Genomic DNA, 20140 nt, shown 5'->3' with positions numbered 1-20140 from the left:
CAGACAGTATAAGGAATACAGACTTCAAGAGATTTGGTATAGTCCTCAAGGAAGTTCTTCCTAGAGAAAATTGTTCTAATTTCAAGTAGAATAATTTCGAGAAGTAAATTTCGTATAAAGCTCAGCTTTTTAGAGTTTATTCTCTATTAGTTTCTTTGTGGGATGTGCAAAACATGAGTTTTAGGGAGTGAGGGTTCTTGAAATAATAGGAGGCAAATTTTGCACCATAAAATTTTTCCTCTATATTTAGGTAATTTTAAACTCTTTATATATCTTAAAAGCCACCCTCAAAGCAGGTCATTCATCAGAAACAGAATGTTTTCTGTATTAAACATGTTAACTTAGTTTTGATATGTTTTCAGCTCTGTTCAAAATATCCAAGATTTGTTCATGCAAGTGTTCATTGCATTTCGAACATTGAGCACACAGAAAGCAGACTGCATGTTGTTGCAGTAACACTCTCCTGCTCTGTACTGCTGTTCTTTTGTATATCTTCAGATACCAATGAAAAAGAGCCCCTGGTACGTCAATAGTAGTCTGGCAGGAGTGCACAAAAGTGAATGTGAAGGTCATGCTGTCATCAAAGGCACCAACAGGTCTGCAGAAGAACTTCTGTGAAGTCTGGAAGGTAGGAGACGAGGTACTGGCAGAACTGCAGCTGTGAGGGCGGGTCGTGAGTCGTGCTTGGGTAGCCCAGTTGGTAGAACATTTGCCTGCGAAAGACAAAGGTCCCGAGTTCGAGTCTCGGTCTGGCACACATTTTTAATTGACGTTGACGTCACGATAAGGAGCGCTGGCTGCAGCTGCGCCGCAGCACGGGGCGTCATTCGCTCTGCGAACGTCGAGGAGTGCGGAAGCATAGCTCTGGGTCTCGCTGGGCGTTGGCTTGCTACGTTTACCTGTATTTCCGAGGGGAAAGCTGGGTCCAAGGGGAAAGCTGGGTCCAAGGGGAAAGCTGGGACCGAGGGGACAGCTGGGACCGAGGGGAACGCTGGGTCCGTGGGGAAAGCTGGGTACATTTTACTAGTCCTGCGTTGCAGAAGAATCAAGTTGCGATTGCGCAACCGTAAGCTGATAACGCGCTGAGCTGGCGTGCTGGGACCGGACGTTGACGTCACGATAAGGAGCGCTGGCTGCAGCTGCGCCGCAGCACGGAGCGTCATTCGCTCTGCGAACGTCGAGGAGTGCGGAAGCATAGCTCTGGGTCTCGCTGGGCGTTGGCTTGCTACGTTTACCTGTATTTCCGAGGGGAAAGCTGGGACCGAGGGGAAAGCTGGGACCGAGGGGACAGCTGGGACCGAGGGGAAAGCTGGGTCCGTGGGGAAAGCTGGGTACATTTTACTAGTCCTGTGTTGCAGAAGAATCAAGTTGTGATTGCGCAACCGTAAGCTGATTACGCGCTGAGCTGGCGTGCTGGGACCGGACGTTGACATCACGATAAGGAGCACTGGCTGCAGCTGCGCCGCAGCACGGGGCGTCATTCGCTCTGCGAATTTCACGAGCGGTCTGGTGCGACCAATAACGACCACAATCAATAACTAATGCGTTCAAACGCTGCGCCCCTCGGACCCAGGTTTCCCCTCGGTCCCTGCTTTCCCCTCGGTCCCTGCTTTCCCCTCGGTCCCAGCTTTCCCCTCGGTCCCAGCTTTCCCCTCGGTCCCAGCTTTCCCCTCGGTCCCAGCTTTCCCCTCGGACCCAGCTTTCCCCTCGGACCCAGCTTTCCCCTCGGACCCAGCTTTCCCCTCGGACCCAGCTTTCCCCTCGGACCCAGCTTTCCCCTCGGACCCAGCTTTCCCCTCGGACCCAGCTTTCCCCTCGGACCCAGCTTTCCCCTCGGACCCAGCTTTCCCCTCGGACCCAGCTTTCCCCTCGGACCCAGCTTTCCCCTCGGACCCAGCTTTCCCCTCGGACCCAGCTTTCCCCTCGGACCCAGCTTTCCCCTCGGACCCAGCTTTCCCCTCGGACCCAGCTTTCCCCTCGGACCCAGCTTTCCCCTCGGACCCAGCTTTCCCCTCGGACCCAGCTTTCCCCTCGGACCCAGCTTTCCCCTCGGACCCAGCTTTCCCCTCGGACCCAGCTGGACCCAGCTTTCCCCTCGGACCCAGCTTTCCCCTCGGACCCAGCTTTCCCCTCGGACCCAGCTTTCCCCTCGGACCCAGCTTTCCCCTCGGACCCAGCTTGCCACCCAGTCCTGGCTCTCCCCATGAGCCCGGCTCTCCTCTTGCACCTTTGGACTTCCTTCCCCCCACCCCACCCCACCCTCGGAATCAGTCCCCCCCCCCCCCTCTCGCCCTTTGGACCCCATTTCCCCTCGCTTGGGATCTGGTTACCCTCCCACCCTTGGATCCAGTTATAAACCCCCGCCCCAGACCCGTTTTCCTTCTAAATGTTGTTGGAAGGTGACTATTAAAAACCGTCAAGTAATATATAAAATGCATGTTTGGCCATCAGCTGTTGTTTTAATTTAAAACCCAAATATCGACCGGTTTCAGTCACAGACAAACTTCTCAGATTAGGGTTAAAACAGTTCAAGCCACATCATCACATCTGTCATTGCTTAAATAACGGGCATGTAGAGCATGTCATGAATTACAGTATACCACACAGGACTATTAAAGGGAAAACTACTAATGATATGCGAAACAAAGCAATACTGAAGAGACCCAGTTAGCTGACTCCCCTGTCCTTGACCAGTTTCCACCACCCACCAGACCCACTTGCCCCTGCCCCCCTCCCCCTCTGATCCAGGTCTCCTGTCAACCCCCGAACCCAGCTCCTCCCCCCCCCCCACACACACACACATCTGTTTGCACTACCCCCCCCTCCCCCACCCCCCTCCCCCACCCCCCTCCCCCACCCCCCAACCCTAGTGTCCTTTTGCCATTGCTGAACCTAGCTTCCCCTCCTCAACCTAAATTTCAACCCCCTGCACCTACGCCCTCCTCCTCCCCAAACCCAGATTCTCCAACCCCCCCCCTCCTCCCTCCTCCTCCCCAAACCCAGATTCTCCAACCCCCCCCCCTCCTCCCAGATGCAGGTTCCTCTCCCCCAGAAGCATCGTGTCCCTGACTGTAGCTTTTCCCAAAGATTCCAAGGAGAGACGTGTAATGCTTCTTCCTGTAAATGTACTTAATTTTTGGATGTAACCAGTGCACATTATTTAACATGTTCCAAAATAGGCTGTCTACTTAAAGGCTGAGGTATATTTTGAATGAAAGAAACGTTTGCATCAAGCAAGAGCACAAGTATTGTCTGGCAAAATGCAATGTTCTATTGTAAGTGGAGTATATGGTAATTAAATTTTTTGTGGTATGCTGATATTTTGTGCTGTACCAGGACTTGAACCTGAAGCTCTAACAGGCAATGGACCACCAATAGTACTACCCTTCATATGCCATGGGAAGTGTGAGGGCTTCAACTTGCTAGTTTTCTTCTTCCTCTTTCAAGTTCCAAAAATGCTCATTTGCAATATTGATGGACTAATGACTGTGAGAAAAAGGAAATAGTGTGACATATCCACAGTACCAAGGCTGTTTGTGAAGTTGGCCTATGAGGTGTTCATGAGTAACATGATTGGTAATGCACAAGCCACAATGCAAGTATTCTGGCTATGAGTGAGTGCCAGTCATGTACACAATTTTAAAGAGGTGTAGAAATATTATGTTTAGTTCTGTTTGTTGATTTCAATGTTTATTCCATAACATGCTAATTGAGGAATTAATGTACACAATAATTGTTATTTCAGATATGTCTTGATTCTCAGATAAGTGTGCTAATCTCAACAACATGGCAAAGTTTGTGCCAGGATCTGCATCTTCTCCGACAGCTGAAGTGGAGCTCAGTCTGTCATGCAGGTAAACAAATTTTCTTAAGTTCTCATGTATGTAAAAATTAGCATTTATCACTTACAATGTTATTTTATAACTCTCTTTCCTTTAATAATAATAATAATAATAATAATAATAATAATAATAATAATAATATCAATAATAATACATATTCAGTTTCAAGTAGCCCCCTGCAGGTCCGGGGTTATAATAGGCCTGAGATATCCGTGCCTGTTGTAAGAGGTGACTAAAAGTAGTCCCACACTTTTTGGCCCTATAAGTTCAGGTCCCATTTTATGGTTTGACCTGCCACTTTCCAAATTCTACAGAAGTGCAGGCCATGTGGGGAAGGACGCCTTACGTGGTGCATGAGTTATCCATAGTGCCCTTAGATTTGATCTCCTGAACCTCTTGTTATGGCTTTGCATCTCCTCCTGCAATTCAACTATTTGGGCAAGGACACTTTCCGTGGTATGTCATTTTCTTCCATTGTCTCCTGTCCTCTTTCGCCCCCATGACTATTGGATTTCTCTGCACCCAATATCCAGCATGGTAGGCAGTCAGTTGTGGTGGGGCCATCATGTACCCATTTGGTGCTAGCCCCCTGACAACACAGGGATCACACTGCTGATGCTGAGCTGTGAACTCCCCATGTATGCCAAGGATTAGATGTCTGTCTTCCTGGGGCATCAGGACTCCTGGCAACGGCCATCATGCCAGGTGGTCTTTGCTGTGGCTGGGTGGCGCCCATGGGAAGAGCCCCTGATCGGAGTGGATGGCATCAGGGCGGATGACCCGCAATGAATCAGACTAAATCATCTCTTGCTGGTGACCATACAGCACCATCAGTCTCTAAGAAGGGCAAGATCAAGTACAATGCTGACAGATATGACCCTAAATCATTTCCCTCTCTCGCTGCACCATGAGAGGAATGTAAGGCTACAGAACGAAGAGTGCCATATTTGCCACGGTATTTGGTCTGTAGCAGAATGGAAGGGGCTCCTTTCTACCTATGAAACCTCAGTTTTTTGTTGAACATCTTGAGGATAAGTTTGGGGAAGTGACAGCATTGTCCAAGATGAGAAGTGGTGCAGTCTTGATTCAGACAGCACCCCAACCCAATCCTGGGCGTTTTGCACTTGTGGCCAGCTGGGTGATATTCCTGTTTCCGTCACTTGACATTAGAGCCTCAGCATTGTCCAGGGGATTATCTTCCATCGTGACCACCTCTTGCAGTCTGATGACGAGCTCGGTGCCAATCTAGAATGGTGGGGTGTTCATTTCACCTGGTGCGTTTACAGGGGACCAAAAGACAACAGGGTTGCAACCACTGCCTTCATCTTGGCCTTTGAGGGTGATTTATTGCCTGAAAAGGTCAAGGTGATGGTTTACTGCTGTGATGTTAAGCCATATGTCCCTTCCCCTATGTGGTGCCTTAAGTGCTGGAAATTCGGGCATATGTTTTCCTGCTGCACTAACAACAACACATGTAAAGACTGTGGACGTCCACTGCATCCAGATACTCCCTGTGCGCCTGCTCCCACTTGTATTAGCTGCAGAGAGCAGCACTCCCCCTGCTTGCCAGACTGCACAGTGCCCCAAAAGGAGTGGAAAATCATGGCGTACGAGACCTTGGACCAATTGACTTACCAAGAGGCTAAACGTAAATTTGAATGCTTACACCCTGTTCGGTTGACATCCACATACGCTGCATGTACATTACCACCATACCACAATCTGTGACAGGAACAGTGAGCCCTCCGGGCCTCCAGAATACATCTGCCCCCTTGGTGGTAGGGGGAAAATCTCCTTCTGTTGCTCCCAAAGTACCTAATTTGGGAGCAAGCCCCCCCCCCCTCCCCCACATCAGGGGACATCAGTCCCCTCCCCCCAGCCGGACAAGCAACAGCCTCCTCTGGCTCCTCTCATGTGGAAGGGGTCCCTTGGGACCCTCTCTCCCAAGGTCTCGACTAATGCCACAATGGACACTCGCCAGTGACTAAAGGAGCCAAAAGCTGTGGACGAAGAGCTTCACGGTATTCCTTCGTGACTGAAGCTCCTTTGGATAAGTTCTCCCAGTAAGCCCCTAAAGAGAAGTGAGAGGGCAAGCAAACAAAGAAGTCTGCTAAGAAAAAGGACCCTCCGGTGGCCCCAACACCATCACTCCCTACCGATTCTGCACCTGCGGATGAGGTGGAGACTTCAACGTCCCCTGAGGACCTGGATCTTACTGATGCCGCATCCACAATAGGAGTGGATACAAATACTCATCAGTGGCAGCAGGTGACCCTGAGGCGTAACCTGCCTCCTTGCGTGCTTCATTTCTTCCTAGCCTCACGATAACTTAATCCTCCAGTGGAATTGCTGCTGTTTTTTCCACCACCTGGCTGAGCTACGGCAACTGGTGCAGTACCCCTGAACGCATTGGCTGCACTGATTGATCAACTGCTTAAACCTTTCCTACTTTTGGGAGATTTTAACACCCAGAACCCCTTGTGGGGTGGCACTGTTCTTACTGGCCAAGGTAAAGATGTCAAAACTTTACTGTCTCAACTCAACCTCTGCCTCTTAAATACTGGGGCCTTCACACATTTCAGTGTGGCTCATGGCACTTACTTGGCCATTGATTTATCCCTCTGCAGCCCAGGACTTCTCCCATCTGCCCACTGGAGAGCCCACAATGACTTGTGTGGTAGTGACCATTTTCCCAGCTTCCTGTCACTCCCCCAGTGCTATTCTCCTGGATGTCTACCAAATTGGGCTTTAAACAATGCAAACTGGGATGCTTTCACCTCTTCTGTCACTGTTGAATCACCCCCACATGGTACCATTGATGGGGTAGTTGAGCAGGTTACTAGACCGATCGTTTCTGCGATGGAAAACACGATCCCTTGTTCTTTAGGGTGCCCCACTGAAAGTCAGTACCTTGGTGCTCACCGGAAATCGCTGAGGCCATTAAAGAGCATTAGCGAGCTCTACATCGACATAAGTAGCACCCTTCCCTAGAGCACCTAACAGCTTTTAAATGGCTCCGTGCCCACGTTTGCCAGCTTATAAAAATATGGAAACAGGTGTGTTGGGAGAGGTACGTCTCGACCATTGGGTGCCATATGTCATCTTCCCAAGTCTGGACGAAGATCGGACATGTTTGTGGGTAGCAGACCCCGACAGGTGTTACTGGCATTAACATCAATGGTGCGTTATATACTAACACAAACGTAATTGCCGAGCACTTCATTGGGCACTATGCCTGAGCTTCTGCATCAGAGAATTATACCCCAGCATTTCGCACCCTCAAACAGTGGGTGGAAAGGAAAGCCCTCTTGTTCACTGAAAATCACAGTGAACCCTATAATGCTCCATTTACAGAGTGGGAGCTCCTCAACATCACTGCACATTGCCCTGACACAGCTACTGGGCCAGATCAGATCCACAGTCAGATGATCAAACATCTCTCGTCTGACTACAAGCAACATCTCCTTGTCATCTTCAACTGGTGTGATTGCGTCTTCCCATCGAAATGGCGGGAGAGCACCATCATTCGAGTGCTCAGACCTGGTAAAAACCTGCTTGATGTGGATAGCTATCGGCCCATCAGCCTTACCAACGTTCTTTGTAAGCTGTTAGAAAGTATGGTAAGTCAGCGGTTGTGTTGGGTCCTGGAGTTACATGGCTTACTTGCTCCATGCCAGGGCGGTTTCCGTCATTGATGCTCTACCATTGTTAATCTAATTTCCCTCGAGTCTGCCATCCGAACAGCCTTTCCCAGATACCAACAACTGGTTGCTGTCTTTTTTGATGTACAAAAATCTTGCGAATTGACCTGGCAACATCCTTGCCACGTTATATGAGTGGGATCTCTTGGGCCCACTCTCAATTTTTATCCAAAATTTCCTATCACTCCGTGCTTTCCATGTCCAAGTTGGTGCCTCCCATAGTTCCCCCCATATCTAGGAGAATGGGGTCCTGCAGGGCTCTGTATTGAGTGTATCTCTATATTTAGTGGCCATTAATGGTTGGGCCATTGGTCGCACCTTCTCAGTATGCAGACAATTTCTGCATTTCGTACTGCTTCTTCAGTACTGGTGTTGATGAGTGGCACCTACAGGGAGCCATTCACAAGGTGCAGTCATGGGCTCTAGCCAATGGCTTCCAGTTTTCAGCCGCGAAGCTGTGTATCATGCACTTCTGTCGGTGTCATACCGTTCATCCAGAATCGGAACTTTACCTTAATGATGATCCGCTCACGGTAGTGGGGACATACTGATTCTTAGGACTGGTTTTTGATGCCCAATTGACGTGGCTTCCTCATCCTCATCAGCTGAAGCAGAAGTGCTGGCAGCACCTCAATGCCCTCCACTGCCTGAGCAATACCAACTGGGATGCAGATCGCTCTATGCGGCTGCAGCTCTACAGAGCCCTTGTTCAATCCTGCCTTGCCTATGGGAGTGTGGTTTATGTTTGGCAGCACCCTCAGCATTGCATTTATTGGACCTAGTGCACCATTGTGGCATTCGACTGGCAATAGGAGCTTTTAGGCCGAGTCCAGAGACCCCCATCCTGGTGGAGGATGGAGACCCGCAATTGAAGGTTAGGCATGCACAACTGCTCGCCAGTTATGTTGCACACATTTGTAGTTCTCCTGAGCATCAGAAATACCATCTTCTTTTCTCATCCACAGCTGTTCATCTCCAGCATTGTAGGCCCAGGTCAGGACTTAAGATTGCGGTTCGCGTCCGATCTCTTCTGTCTGAAGTGGAATCCTTGCCTTTACCACCTGCACTCGAGTTCCATTCATGTACACCGCCATGGTGTACACCTAGGACCTAGGCCGAAGCTTTGCCTGGACCTTTCACATTTCCTAAGGACTCAGTTAACCCCGTGGCTCTCCACTGTCACTTCCTCTTGATTCTTGACATGTACCGGGACCATGGTTTATACTGATGGCTCAATGGCTGATGGTCATGTTGGCTTCGCATATGTTCATGGAGGACATATTGAACATCACTCTTTGCCAGATGGCTGCAGTGTTTTCACTGCAGAGCTGGCGGCCATTTATCGTGTTCTTGAGTGCATCTGCTCATGCCCTGGTGAGTCATTTCTCCTCTGTACTGACTTCTTAAGCAGCCAAAAGCTATCGACCAGTGCTACCCGCGCCATCCTTTGGTAGCGACCATCCAGGAGTCTACATATGCTCTGGAATGGTCCAGTTGTTCCATCGTGTTTGTGTGGGCCCCAGGCCACGTCAGAATCCCAGGAAATGAACTTGCTGACAGGCTAGCCAAATAGGCTACATGGAAACCTCTTCTCGAGATTGGCATCCCTGTAACTGACCTGCGGTCATTATTATGCTGCAAGATTTTTCAGCTTTGGGAGACAGACTGGCATGATCTCAGTATGCACAACAAACTGCGTGCCCTTAAGGAGATTATGAACGTGTGGAAGACCTCCATGTGGACATCTCGCAGGGTCTGTGTGGTTCTCTGCCGGCTCCACATTGGCCATACATGGCTAACAAATGGCTACCTCCTCCATCACAAGGATGTACCTCAGTGTCACTGTGGCTCACATATGACTGTCATCCACATCTTGCTGGACTGCCCACTTTTAGCTGCTGTGCGGTGGACTTTTAACCTTCCCAGCACCCTACCTTCAGTGTTGGGTGACAGTGCCTCAACAGCAGATTTAGTTTTACGTTTTATTTGTGAGGGGGGTTCTTATCGTACCATCAAAGGGTGTGCATTTAGCCTTCTCTCTGAGGTCACCACTCTCCCTCCATTTTATTTCTGTCACACTTTCTTTGCATTTGTTTGTCTTGGTAGTCATCTTTTCCCTACATGTGCTCATCTTGCCTTGTCTTTTTTGGGGTGGACATTTTAGTGTGCTGCAGAGTGGCTGACTCATCCTCTTTTGTTATTGTGATCAGCCAGCCCAGACCATCTGCTCCATGGTTTTAATTCCTTCTTCTACTTTTCCTTGTGGTGTATGTTTTCCCCATTTTTTGTTCATCCCATTCATTTTCGTTTTAGGTGTGGTGTTGGGTGTTTCTGTACCTTGAACCTTGCTTGCATCAGGAAAAAGGGACTGATGACCCTGTAGTTTGGTCCCTTTATACCCCAAACCATCCACCCTACCAATCAATTTCAAGTGATCAATACAATCCCTACAATAATGCAGGTTCAGGACATGATTGATTTGATTTGATTTTGGCAGGGAAGCTAAAACAGCTTTGGTCCAGCCCGCCACTAACTGCACCGAAACCGAGTTATTGTGCAGTATCGCTTCCTGTATATCTAGTGAAGCCAACCAATGCCGTTAAATAGTGCAAGGAGTCCTTTTACCAGTTCTTTGTTGGACACAATTTCTTCAGGTCTAGTTGTCCTGAAAATTCTGTGTGTCTTGTTCTCCAATGCTGTGTATTCGAAGTTTAGGTGTGATGCAATTTCTTCACTCTCATCCTACATTATGGTCTTCTTCCGTTATACCCATTCTATGTAGGTGTTTTTTTTTAAATTCCCATGGCTGGTCATCAGTCCAATCATGAGTTTAATCTCTTTCCTGTTCAAGCCCAGAATTACAGAGTTTTTTTTTTTAAAAACGTGACTTTAGCATTATTACCTTACTAAGTTTTTATTTATAAACCTTTGTCCAGTATTCTTAGTATTGTCTTCTAAGCCAGTTCCATAGTTCTAATTTGATCATAGCCTTGGTGATTGTCAGGACAGGTTCCAGTCCAATGAATGGATTATTTGCCCCCTCCTGGCCAATCTGTTGGTTTGTTCATTGCCACCGATCCCTGAGTGGCCAGGGACCCACAGTAGGTTTACCCTATTGCTTCACCCTAGCTCCACCAGAGCCCTGTACATTATGCAACAATCTAAGATCTTGTTACATGAGCTGCCAATGATTTCAGGGCTGTCTGGCTATCTGAATAGATGTAGATGCTACGGTCCTTGTAGGACCTATGCATATTCTCCTCTGCACATGCCCTGATTGCAGTAATTTCAGCTTGGAATACCAAGGCCAGTTTTCCTATAGAGATGATGCCCTCAAGTCTTGGCTGAACCCCATACACTCCGGCCCCAGTGCCTTGGTCTGATGTTGACCCATCAACGAACCAGACAATGTCCCCCGTACAGTGTCGAACTGTTTTTTTCCCCACTGCTCCCTGCTTCCAATTATTATATTGCTTGTTGAAGCAATTGGGAGTTGTTATATAATCAGCCGGCATTTCCCCATCCATTCTTATCTTTACCTCACTCTCTGTTTTAGTGAGTGATTCTGGATATCCCAATGAGATCCAGTTTTTACCAGTTTTTAGTCTGCATGCACCAACTGCTGCCTTCATCTTGACCCAAAGGTGTAGCGGAGGCACGTCCAGCATGGCTTCCATCCCAGTGGTTGATGTGCTGATAATTCCACCTGTTATGTTTAAGCAGGCCAGTTTCGGTACCTTAGCAAGCTCCTTAGCGGCAACCTGCTGTTCTACCTTCTTCCAACACACTGTGGCCCCGTAGGAGATCCTAGGTCTAACCACCATAGTGTATATGCAGGCCTCAGTTTTTGTCACAAGCCCTTCTGGAACTCTAGAGTACCTTTCACCTTGGAGCAGATGCTCTTAATGTGAGGGGTCCATGTTAGTTTCTCATCTACGGTTACCCTTAGATATTTCACTATCCCCTTCACAGGTAGAGTTTCATTGAAAAGCTTTAAATTCCAACTTGAGTGTTGGATATGCTTTTTCGTGAATGGTACCACAGCAGTCTTATTAGGATTAACCCTTAGATCCTGTTTAATGCACCAGTCTTGCCCAATGTCCAGTGCACCTTATGCCATGTTCCTAACTGTGTCAGTAAATTTGCCAAGTACTACTATGACAAGGTCATCTGTGTATTCTTCTCAAAAGCATTGTGTGGAATTTAGTTCCTCAATGAGTTTGTTCACCACTAGGCTCCACAATAGAGGGGACAAAACTCCCCCTTGTGGACAACCTCTAGTGGTGTTAATTACCATCTTTTCATTCATCATGGTGGCCTCTACCTTCCTTCCACTAAGCATGGCCCTAGTCAATCCACTAGGTCTTGCACCTCTGCTACCCTAACCATGGAATCGAAGGTTGTGTTACTAAAAGCCCCCTCAATGTCCAGGAACATGCAGGGGGCTATTTCTTGAAAGTGAAGTGTTTTCTCCACACTCCCAATGAGTTGATGGAGAGCTGTCTCACATGATTTACCTGGTTGATATGCATGTTGATTTGAATGTAGAGGAGCCCTAGTTAGCCCCTTCTCCCCAACATGTACATTAACCAGTTTTTCCAATGTTTTAAGAATGATGGAGGACAGACTGATTGGTCTCATATCCTTGGCCTTGGTATGATAAATTCTCCCTGGCTTTGGAATAAAGACAACCTTCACTGCCCACTGGGCATTGGGAATTATTCCTGCTGTTAGGCTAACCCCGAATAACCTGCACAGGACTCTTATAAGATTCTCTCCCACCTGTTGCAGGAGAGCTGGAAAGATTCCATCTGGGGCAGGTGACTTGAACAGTTGGAATGTTCCCACCAGCCATTGGGTTTTACTGAAGTCGACACACTCCTTGGTCGATTCCCAGTCCTCTCTTTGAGCGCCTTAGAACCATTATCTCTCAGGAATCAAATTCTGGTCTATGTTATCCACCAACGTATTTAGGAAAGTGATTTTTGAGGAGCAGTTCCAGCGTCTCATGTGCTGTCTTTGTATATCCCCCATCCTCCTTCCTCAACATACCTCCTGGATTAGTTGGTACTCTAGTGAGGCTTTTGTGAAGTCTGGCTTGAGCAGCCATGCTCTACACTTCCTCACAGAATGCCTTCCAAGATGCCTCCTTTGCTTGTCTAATTGCAAGGTTGCAGTTGACAAGGGCCTCAATATTTTGCCCATTTTCCTTTACATCTCACAAGGTTAAACAGTCTTCGTATATGTTTTCTTTGAATTTCCAAGTTTTTATTCCACCAAGGTACACTCTTATTTGTGCACTTCTTGGATATTCAGCAGTTGTCCTGGTATGAGGTCACTATGACAGAGGTTACAGCCTCTGCTACTTCCTCAAACCCTACTGGATTCCTTATCGAGGTATTAATTTCTGATAAGCTTAAGTCAAGGTCCCTCCTATATGTCTCCCAGCCTGTTTTCCTAGGATTCCTATAGACAGTGGTCAGTCTGATTCCCATTTCAACCTTGAATTTAATATACATGTGGTCCGATGAGGATGGCTCTAATGCACATGCCATTGTTTGACATAGCTGCCCATCATCATGGAACCAAAGATTATGTCAATTACTTCTTCCCTCCTGCTATTCCTCAATGTTGGTTTGCCGCCCCTATTCAGGGCCTCCAAGTTGTTAGACAAGAGAAATTCAAGAAGGTACTTACCTCTATTTTTGGTGTCCTTGCTGCCCCACACTAGGTTGTGAGCGTTGGCATCACATCCAACCAACAGTTGGTCACCTTGCCGATGGCAAGCTTCTGTCAGTCTCCTCACCTCCAAAGGAGGAGGAGAGCTGTCTTCATAAGGAAGGTATGCTGAGACCAAAACAATTTCCCTCATGACACCTTCCTCATGTTGCTGCATCCTGACGGTCAGCAGGTCTGTGGAACAGAAATTCATCATTGGAATGAAAGAAATTCCATTCCTCACATAGATGCATGTTCTGGAGTTTCTTAGATTTCGAGCATAAATTAGCTTATCTCCAGTGCCACCAAGGCCTGATACACCCCCTTTATAAAGTAGGGATCTTCTAGCAGGGCCAAGTCCACTTCTTGTCTCCCCAGGCGACGGTTCAGGTCAGCAGTGACCCCTTTATGTGTTGCAGATTAATCTGCAGCATCTCAAGTCTCCGTCTTGCTGCCATCATTGCCTTTGAGGTCTTTGATTACCCTGATGGCAATCTGCGAGAACCCTAAAAACAATTTCAGGTCTTGCTCTCGCATCGCCTTCAGGGACTTCTCTCCGACCTCCACCATGAGGGTTCGTTTTTCTGGTGCAGCCTTTTGGTTAATTACTCTCCAATCCTCTATCAAGACTTTCAGGTTCTGGACCTCTGTTTTCTCGAATAGAGTCTTTGGAGAGACATCCTTAAGGATCTTTGGTACCCATGTTAATACCTTTGCAGTCTTAAGAAGCTCAGCTGCCGTCTTGACCAGCAGCTTCGCATCCTCTCACGGGGGTATCATGGGCACCTTGTCCTTGAGTCATTCCGCTGTGGACATCGCAATCTAGATAGACCCTCCTGAAACTGGGTCCTGGATCAGTGTCCCACCCCCCCCCCCCTCCCCCCCAAATCTTTTCAAAGAGGGCCATCTCTACAAGCTCCTCCTGCTTCGAGGTGATGCCTACCAGTGGATAGCCTTCTTGGATAACTGCCATCTTAAAAACCGAGACTGCAGTGCTATAGGTCTGTTTCCCTATTTCTTGCCTCGGCTTTTTTCTGGGCTCACTTATCCTGAGAGGAGGGTGTAGTAATACTGTTCACGTTACGTCGCACTTCACTTAGCGTAGACCGGGACTGTGTCCTAGGCATGCCCGATGTTGACTGACTGCGCACGGCCTGTCCTGCCGGAGTTGTTGTTGTTGTTCTTGTTGGTACGCCGGCAGAGGTCGTGTCCGAATTCTCGCGTGCCCTCTGGTGGACGGGACTCTACTGGCGGCAACTACCGTCCGTGACGCGCCGTGCCAATGTGCGCCTCCCGCGATCTTTCTGGTGGCTACTACACTCCTCCTCCTTCGGGGGGTGAAGCCACTGTGATCCACTGCGTCGGAAGGTGGAGCGTCGGGCAGGAGCGATGACCTCCACATCCATTGGATGGCCGGAGTCGAGGGGATCTGCCAACCCTCGAGCTGGAACCTTCGAATACGGCTGGAAGTGACCCACACGAAGAGGCCCCCGTCGTCCCATAACCGGAGCCCGGGACAGCACGGGCGACAAGCTGTCGAAGTCTGGATCCTGTTCCACCTCAGGAGGGGCAAGACCCAGTTGCGGGGACGAAGGGGAAGGGACGACCACAGGGGAACTAGCCCACTGCGAAACCGGGCCGGCTAGGGGGGCTGGCTCTCGCTGGGGCATCTCGAATGACGGCGATGCCGGTGATGGAGCCACTGGAGGCTGCCAAGGCTGAGAACCATCGCAGTGTGGCAGAGTCACAGCGGGGAGAGGAGGTAACGTCCCCTGTGAAACCAATACAGGTGCCGGCAATGGCGAAGCCGGTGTCCGAGAGGTCGGAGGGTGGGTGCCTGAACGTGGACGGAGCTGATTTTGGTGACGACGTACCACCCGGTCCGCCGCCTGCAAGGTATAGAGCCGGCGGCCATGGCGGTGCAGGACCACCGCCGGTATCCAATGTGGATTGCGGCCAAACCCACGGGCGCAGACTGACATACCCAGTGGAAAGCCAGGTACCCCGTTTTGTGAAGACTGGCGAGGACCAGGCTGGAGGAGGTGCAGCAGAGTCCTAGGTTGACGCCCATGGAGGAGCTTTGCGGGGCTGCGGTCTCCCATTGGTGTGGTCCGGTATGCCGTCAAGAAAAACGTCAATGCTTCCTCTGCAGGAAATTCGTGCACATACTTTTTCATCTGCGTCTTAAAGGTGCGCACCATGCGCTCAGCTTCCCCATTCGATTGTGGATGGAGGGGGGGGAGAGCAAACGTGCCGAATACCGAAGCGCCTACAAAAATCCTGGAAGGTCTGCGAAAGAAACTGCGGTCCATTGTCCGAGACCAGGGTGATTGGCAGACCTTCTACAGAAAAGATTTTTGCTAGTGCCTGGATTGCAACTTCTGAAGTGGTTGAGGAGCAGCGAACCACATATGGGAATCGGGAATAAGCATCAATGACAATGAGCCAAAAGCCATTGAGAAACGGGCCCGCAAAATCGATGTGAACACGTTCCCACGCCTGGGTTGCCGGCGGCCATGAAGAGAACGCTGCCCTGGGAGATGCTTGTTGGCTCGCACACTGGGAACAGGCGGCCACCAAGTGCTCAATTTCTCTGTCAATACTGGGCCAGTACACATGTCTGCGAGCCAAGGTTTTAGTACGGGAAACACCCCAGTGCCCCGCATGTAATAACTTGAGGACCTCCCTTCGTAAACTTGCAGGAACAACCACGCGAGGAGCTGTATCATCGGTAGCCAGAAGGAGAACTCCTTCCAAGACCGAGAGACGGTCTCGTAGAAGAAAATAATTACAAAGAGGGTCCGAGGCCCGGCCCGGAGGGCGGGACGACCACCCCTGCTGAATGAGGCGAACTACTTGCCGGAGAACCGGGTCAGCCGCCGTTTCCCTGGTGACTCGAGAACTAGTGATCGGGAAGCCATCAACCGCTTGGCGGGACGCCACATCCAAATGAAAACACATAATCTCCTCTCGATCAAATGTAGGGTCCAGGCCCACCGGAAGACGGGAAAGAGCGTCGGCGTTGGCATGCTGGCCTGTAGGGCGAAAACGAATGTCATAATGGTACTTAGAGAGGAACAAGGCCCAGCGCTGTAGTCTGTGGGCTGCCCTATCCGGAATCTGAGAGGCGGGGCCAAATAACGATATTAACAGCTTATGGTCAGTGATTAACTGAAACTTCGTGCCATACAAGAAAGGGTGAAACTTGGTAACAGCGTAGACAATGGCCAAAGCCTCTTTTTCCACCTGGGAGTAATGGGCCTGCGCGGGACTAAGCGTTTTCGACGCAAACGCCAGTGGTTGCTCGGAACCATCTGCGTTGCGATGGGCCAGGACCGCCCCCACCCCATACTGCGAAGCATCCGTAGCCAGGACCAATTGCTTATGGGGATCAAAAGTAGCCAAACAAGGGGCTGACGTGAGGAGGCCCTTCAACGAGGTGAACGCTCGCTCGCATGCAGGCGACCAGTCAAAAGGAACACCCTTGTGCAGAAGGCAGTACAGGGGGTGGGCTATAGTGGAAGCCCTGGGAATGAACCGGTGGTAATAGGTTATCTTGCCTAAAAAAGCTTGTAACTCCTTCAGCGAAGTGGGCCGAGGAAGGTTGACGATACCATGGACCAAACTTCCTAGTGGCTGGATGCCGTGCCGAGATATGGTGTAGCCCACATACTCAATGGACGGTTGGAAGAAGGTTGACTTATGCAGGTTGCAACGCAAGCCCACAGACCTGAATTTGAGAAACAGGGTGCGAAGGTTGTGCAAGTGGTCCGTCGTGCTGCGGCCCGTGACAATGATGTCATCCAGGTAATTAATACAATGACGTGACATGCTCAAGATAACGCTGGAATATCGCCGGGGCACTGGATATCCCAAAAGCCAACCGCTGGTATTGGTAAAGGCCAAACGGGGTGTTGACGACTGCCAGCCGTTTGGAGTCCTCATCAAGTGGTATCTGATGATAAGCCTCTGACAGATCGATTTTCGAAAAATAGTGGCCTCCCGCCACTGCGGAGAACAATTCATCAGCACGAGGCAAAGGATAGGTGTCCACCACCAATTGGGAATTAATGGTGGCCTTAAAATCGCCACAAAGACGTAATTTTCCCCGAGGGCTTCTTGACAATAACGAGGGGCGAAGCCCACTCACTGGAAGAAATGGGAAGAACGACCCCTAGGGCTGTCAGCCGGTCGAGCTCTTCCTTTACCTGAGGGCGGAGAGCCAAGGGGATCTGCCTTGCGCGTAGAAAACGCGGGCGAGCAGACGCCTTCAACGTTAAGTGAGCTTCAAAATCTGAAACACGCCCCAGGCCCTCCTCAAAAATATCTGGAAAGTCTGAGATCAAAGATTCCAATGAGTGATAGGGAACATCTTCGGAGACCAACTGTATGGTGTCAGCGATAGAAAAACCGAAAGCTTGAAAGGCATCCAGGCCAAAAAGGTTAGCGGAGCTCGCATCACTGACAACAATAAAAGTAATAGGCCGATTGACTGATTTGTAAGTCACGTCGGTAGTGAATTGACCCAGGAGGGGAATGAACTGTTTACCATAACCGCGTAGACGCCGGTAAACTGGCGCCAACGGGGGCGATCCAAGGTCGGAATACGTTTGTGCATTCAACAACGAAACTGCCGCGCCCGTATCTACCTGCAGTTGTAACCAGCGCGACCGAACCGACACCTCGATAAAGAGTTTGCGTGCCGATGCGTCGGGAGCCTGGCCCGATGAAACTTCCTGAATGTCAACGTCCATGTCCTCTGTACTTGCTTCCTTCGATTCCTTTGAGGCTGAGCGGCAAACTTTAGCAATGTGACCGTTTTTATGACATTTGCGACAAACGGCCCAACGCTGGGGGCACTTTGACCGATCGGGATGTATATAGCATGACGCACAGGACGGCAACAGGGGCCGGCGGCCGGAATTCTGTTTACGCGCCGCACGGGAGCGGCCATAACGGCCGGATTGTACCGCTCGCACGTCGTCCACCCCGGACACAGTGGACGCGGCCGCGCTGCCCTGAACCTCCGCGACGTCGCACCACGCCTCCAGCTGTTGACCTGCTGCGTGAGAGACTTCATACGATTGAGCAATGGACAGGACTTCCTCGAGGGAAGGGTCTTCTAACTGCAGGGCCCGTTGCCGGACCTCCCGATCAGGGGCCGAACGAACAATGACGTCGCGGACCATAACATGGGCATACGACTCCCGCGACTGCTCCGTGACAAAATGACACTTGCGACTAAGACCGTGCAGGGCAGCGGCCCACGCCCGGTAAGACTGATGGGGCTGTTTCTTGCATTGATAGAACTCGACCCTAGCCGCCACAACATGCGTGCGGCGGCGATAATATGAAGACAGCAATGAACACAATGCGTCAAACGACAAGGACGAGGGTTCCTGCAACGGCGCTAGCTGCCGCAAAACTTGATACAGCGAGGGAGATATCCAAGACGAGAAGAGAGCACGACATACCTCCGCATCGGCAACATGAAACGCCTGGAAATGCTGCCGAAGGCGATGTTCATATGCGTCCCAATCCTCTGCCGTCTCGTCATACGGGGGAAAGGGAGGAGGGAACTGCGCCGGAGCAGACGGCGTGGAGAGCAACGCCGGAAGCACTTGTTTCATGGTGGCCATGAGCTCCGTCTGCTGCGCAACCAAAACCCGCACCAAATCCTCCATGCCGTGGAGAAACTGCGAAACCGGAACAACGACGCAACACGCGAAAGAACGACCCTACTCGTCGCCAATTGTGTAGTAACACTGTTCACGTTACGTCGCACTTCACTTAGCGTAGACCGGGACTGTGTCCTAGGCATGCCCGATGTTGACTGACTGCGCACAGCCTGTCCTGCCGGAGTTGTTGTTGTTGTTCTTGTTGTTACGCCGGCAGAGGTCGTGTCCGAATTCTCGCGTGCCCTCTGGTGGACGGGACTCTACTGGCGGCAACTACCGTCCGTGACGCGCCGTGCCAATGTGCGCCTCCCACGATCTTTCTGGTGGCTACTACAGAGGGAGTCTTGGATTCCTCCCTTATCCTCTTGTTACCTGTCTTTAACATTGTAGATGTCTGCATATCCCCTTCAACCTGAGACAGTTTTTTTTCTTGGTGGTCTTTGGCTCAAGGAGGTTGCCCGGTATCCCTGAGGCTCCATTTGCAACACATCTTCCCATGCGCCACGCACTCCTTGGCACGGATCGCATCGCACCATGGGTTGGGGAAGGGAAGTGGGTAAGGACTAGGAGTGGATAAGGAAGACAGGGCGTTGTGGGACACTCTTAGCCTGATCCGTCAGCTAAGGCCTTTCCGGCAGTAGGTCCTCTACCTGCAGCAGAGCCCTCAGCTTCACACAGGTACACAAGCCTCTTCTCCACCCACATGGACAGTGCTTCACCAAGGCAATGTCCCCCGGAGTGTTCAGGACATCATACACATTATTCTTCTGAATATCTTAGGTAATGATATTGAAGTTTACAGTTTAGAAACTGAAGTTTTGAATTTAACAATAAATTTTACATTTTAATACATTTCAAATTTGCTAATACTTAAGCAACACTATTATAATTTTTTCAAAAATTATCGTTAGATTGATTTTGAATCACCAGATACTATGATCCTGTAAAACTTGCAAAACAGAACATGTCTATTTATTTTTTGTTAAGAAAAAGAATGCATGTAGAGAATAAAATGGATTTTCTGTTAAAATTCTTTAAGTTGGTCTTTTAATTTGTCGACTGGAAAGACCGTGAGATTCTCAGAAAGGGCACCCCTTCAAGAACTGCATTTTTTCATACATTGCTGTTCTGTGGCTATTTGCATGGTATTTTAATTTTCGTCTAGTATTATGCGACTCACAGTTTAAGTTTGGATTCATTG

General features: G+C 49.7%; 1 protein-coding gene across 2 annotated transcripts in view; it reads left to right on the top strand.

The window, feature by feature from the left end:
• Positions 1-20140, top strand: part of LOC126175403 (copine-8-like) — a 206673-nt gene that overhangs the window by 37589 nt on the left and 148944 nt on the right. Inside the window, exon 2 of one of the 2 annotated variants that reach the window (XM_049922195.1) lies at positions 3764-3854. In XM_049922195.1, coding sequence (XP_049778152.1) covers positions 3764-3854 — 91 coding nt within the window. Of the gene's footprint in view, positions 1-3745; positions 3855-20140 lie in introns of both variants that reach the window. The other variant, XM_049922196.1, reaches the window with a different exon arrangement.

This window comes from Schistocerca cancellata, chromosome 3 (genome assembly GCF_023864275.1).
Source record: "Schistocerca cancellata isolate TAMUIC-IGC-003103 chromosome 3, iqSchCanc2.1, whole genome shotgun sequence".
Classification (NCBI taxonomy): domain Eukaryota; kingdom Metazoa; phylum Arthropoda; class Insecta; order Orthoptera; family Acrididae; genus Schistocerca; species Schistocerca cancellata.
This window is presented reverse-complemented; position numbering and strand designations above follow the sequence as displayed.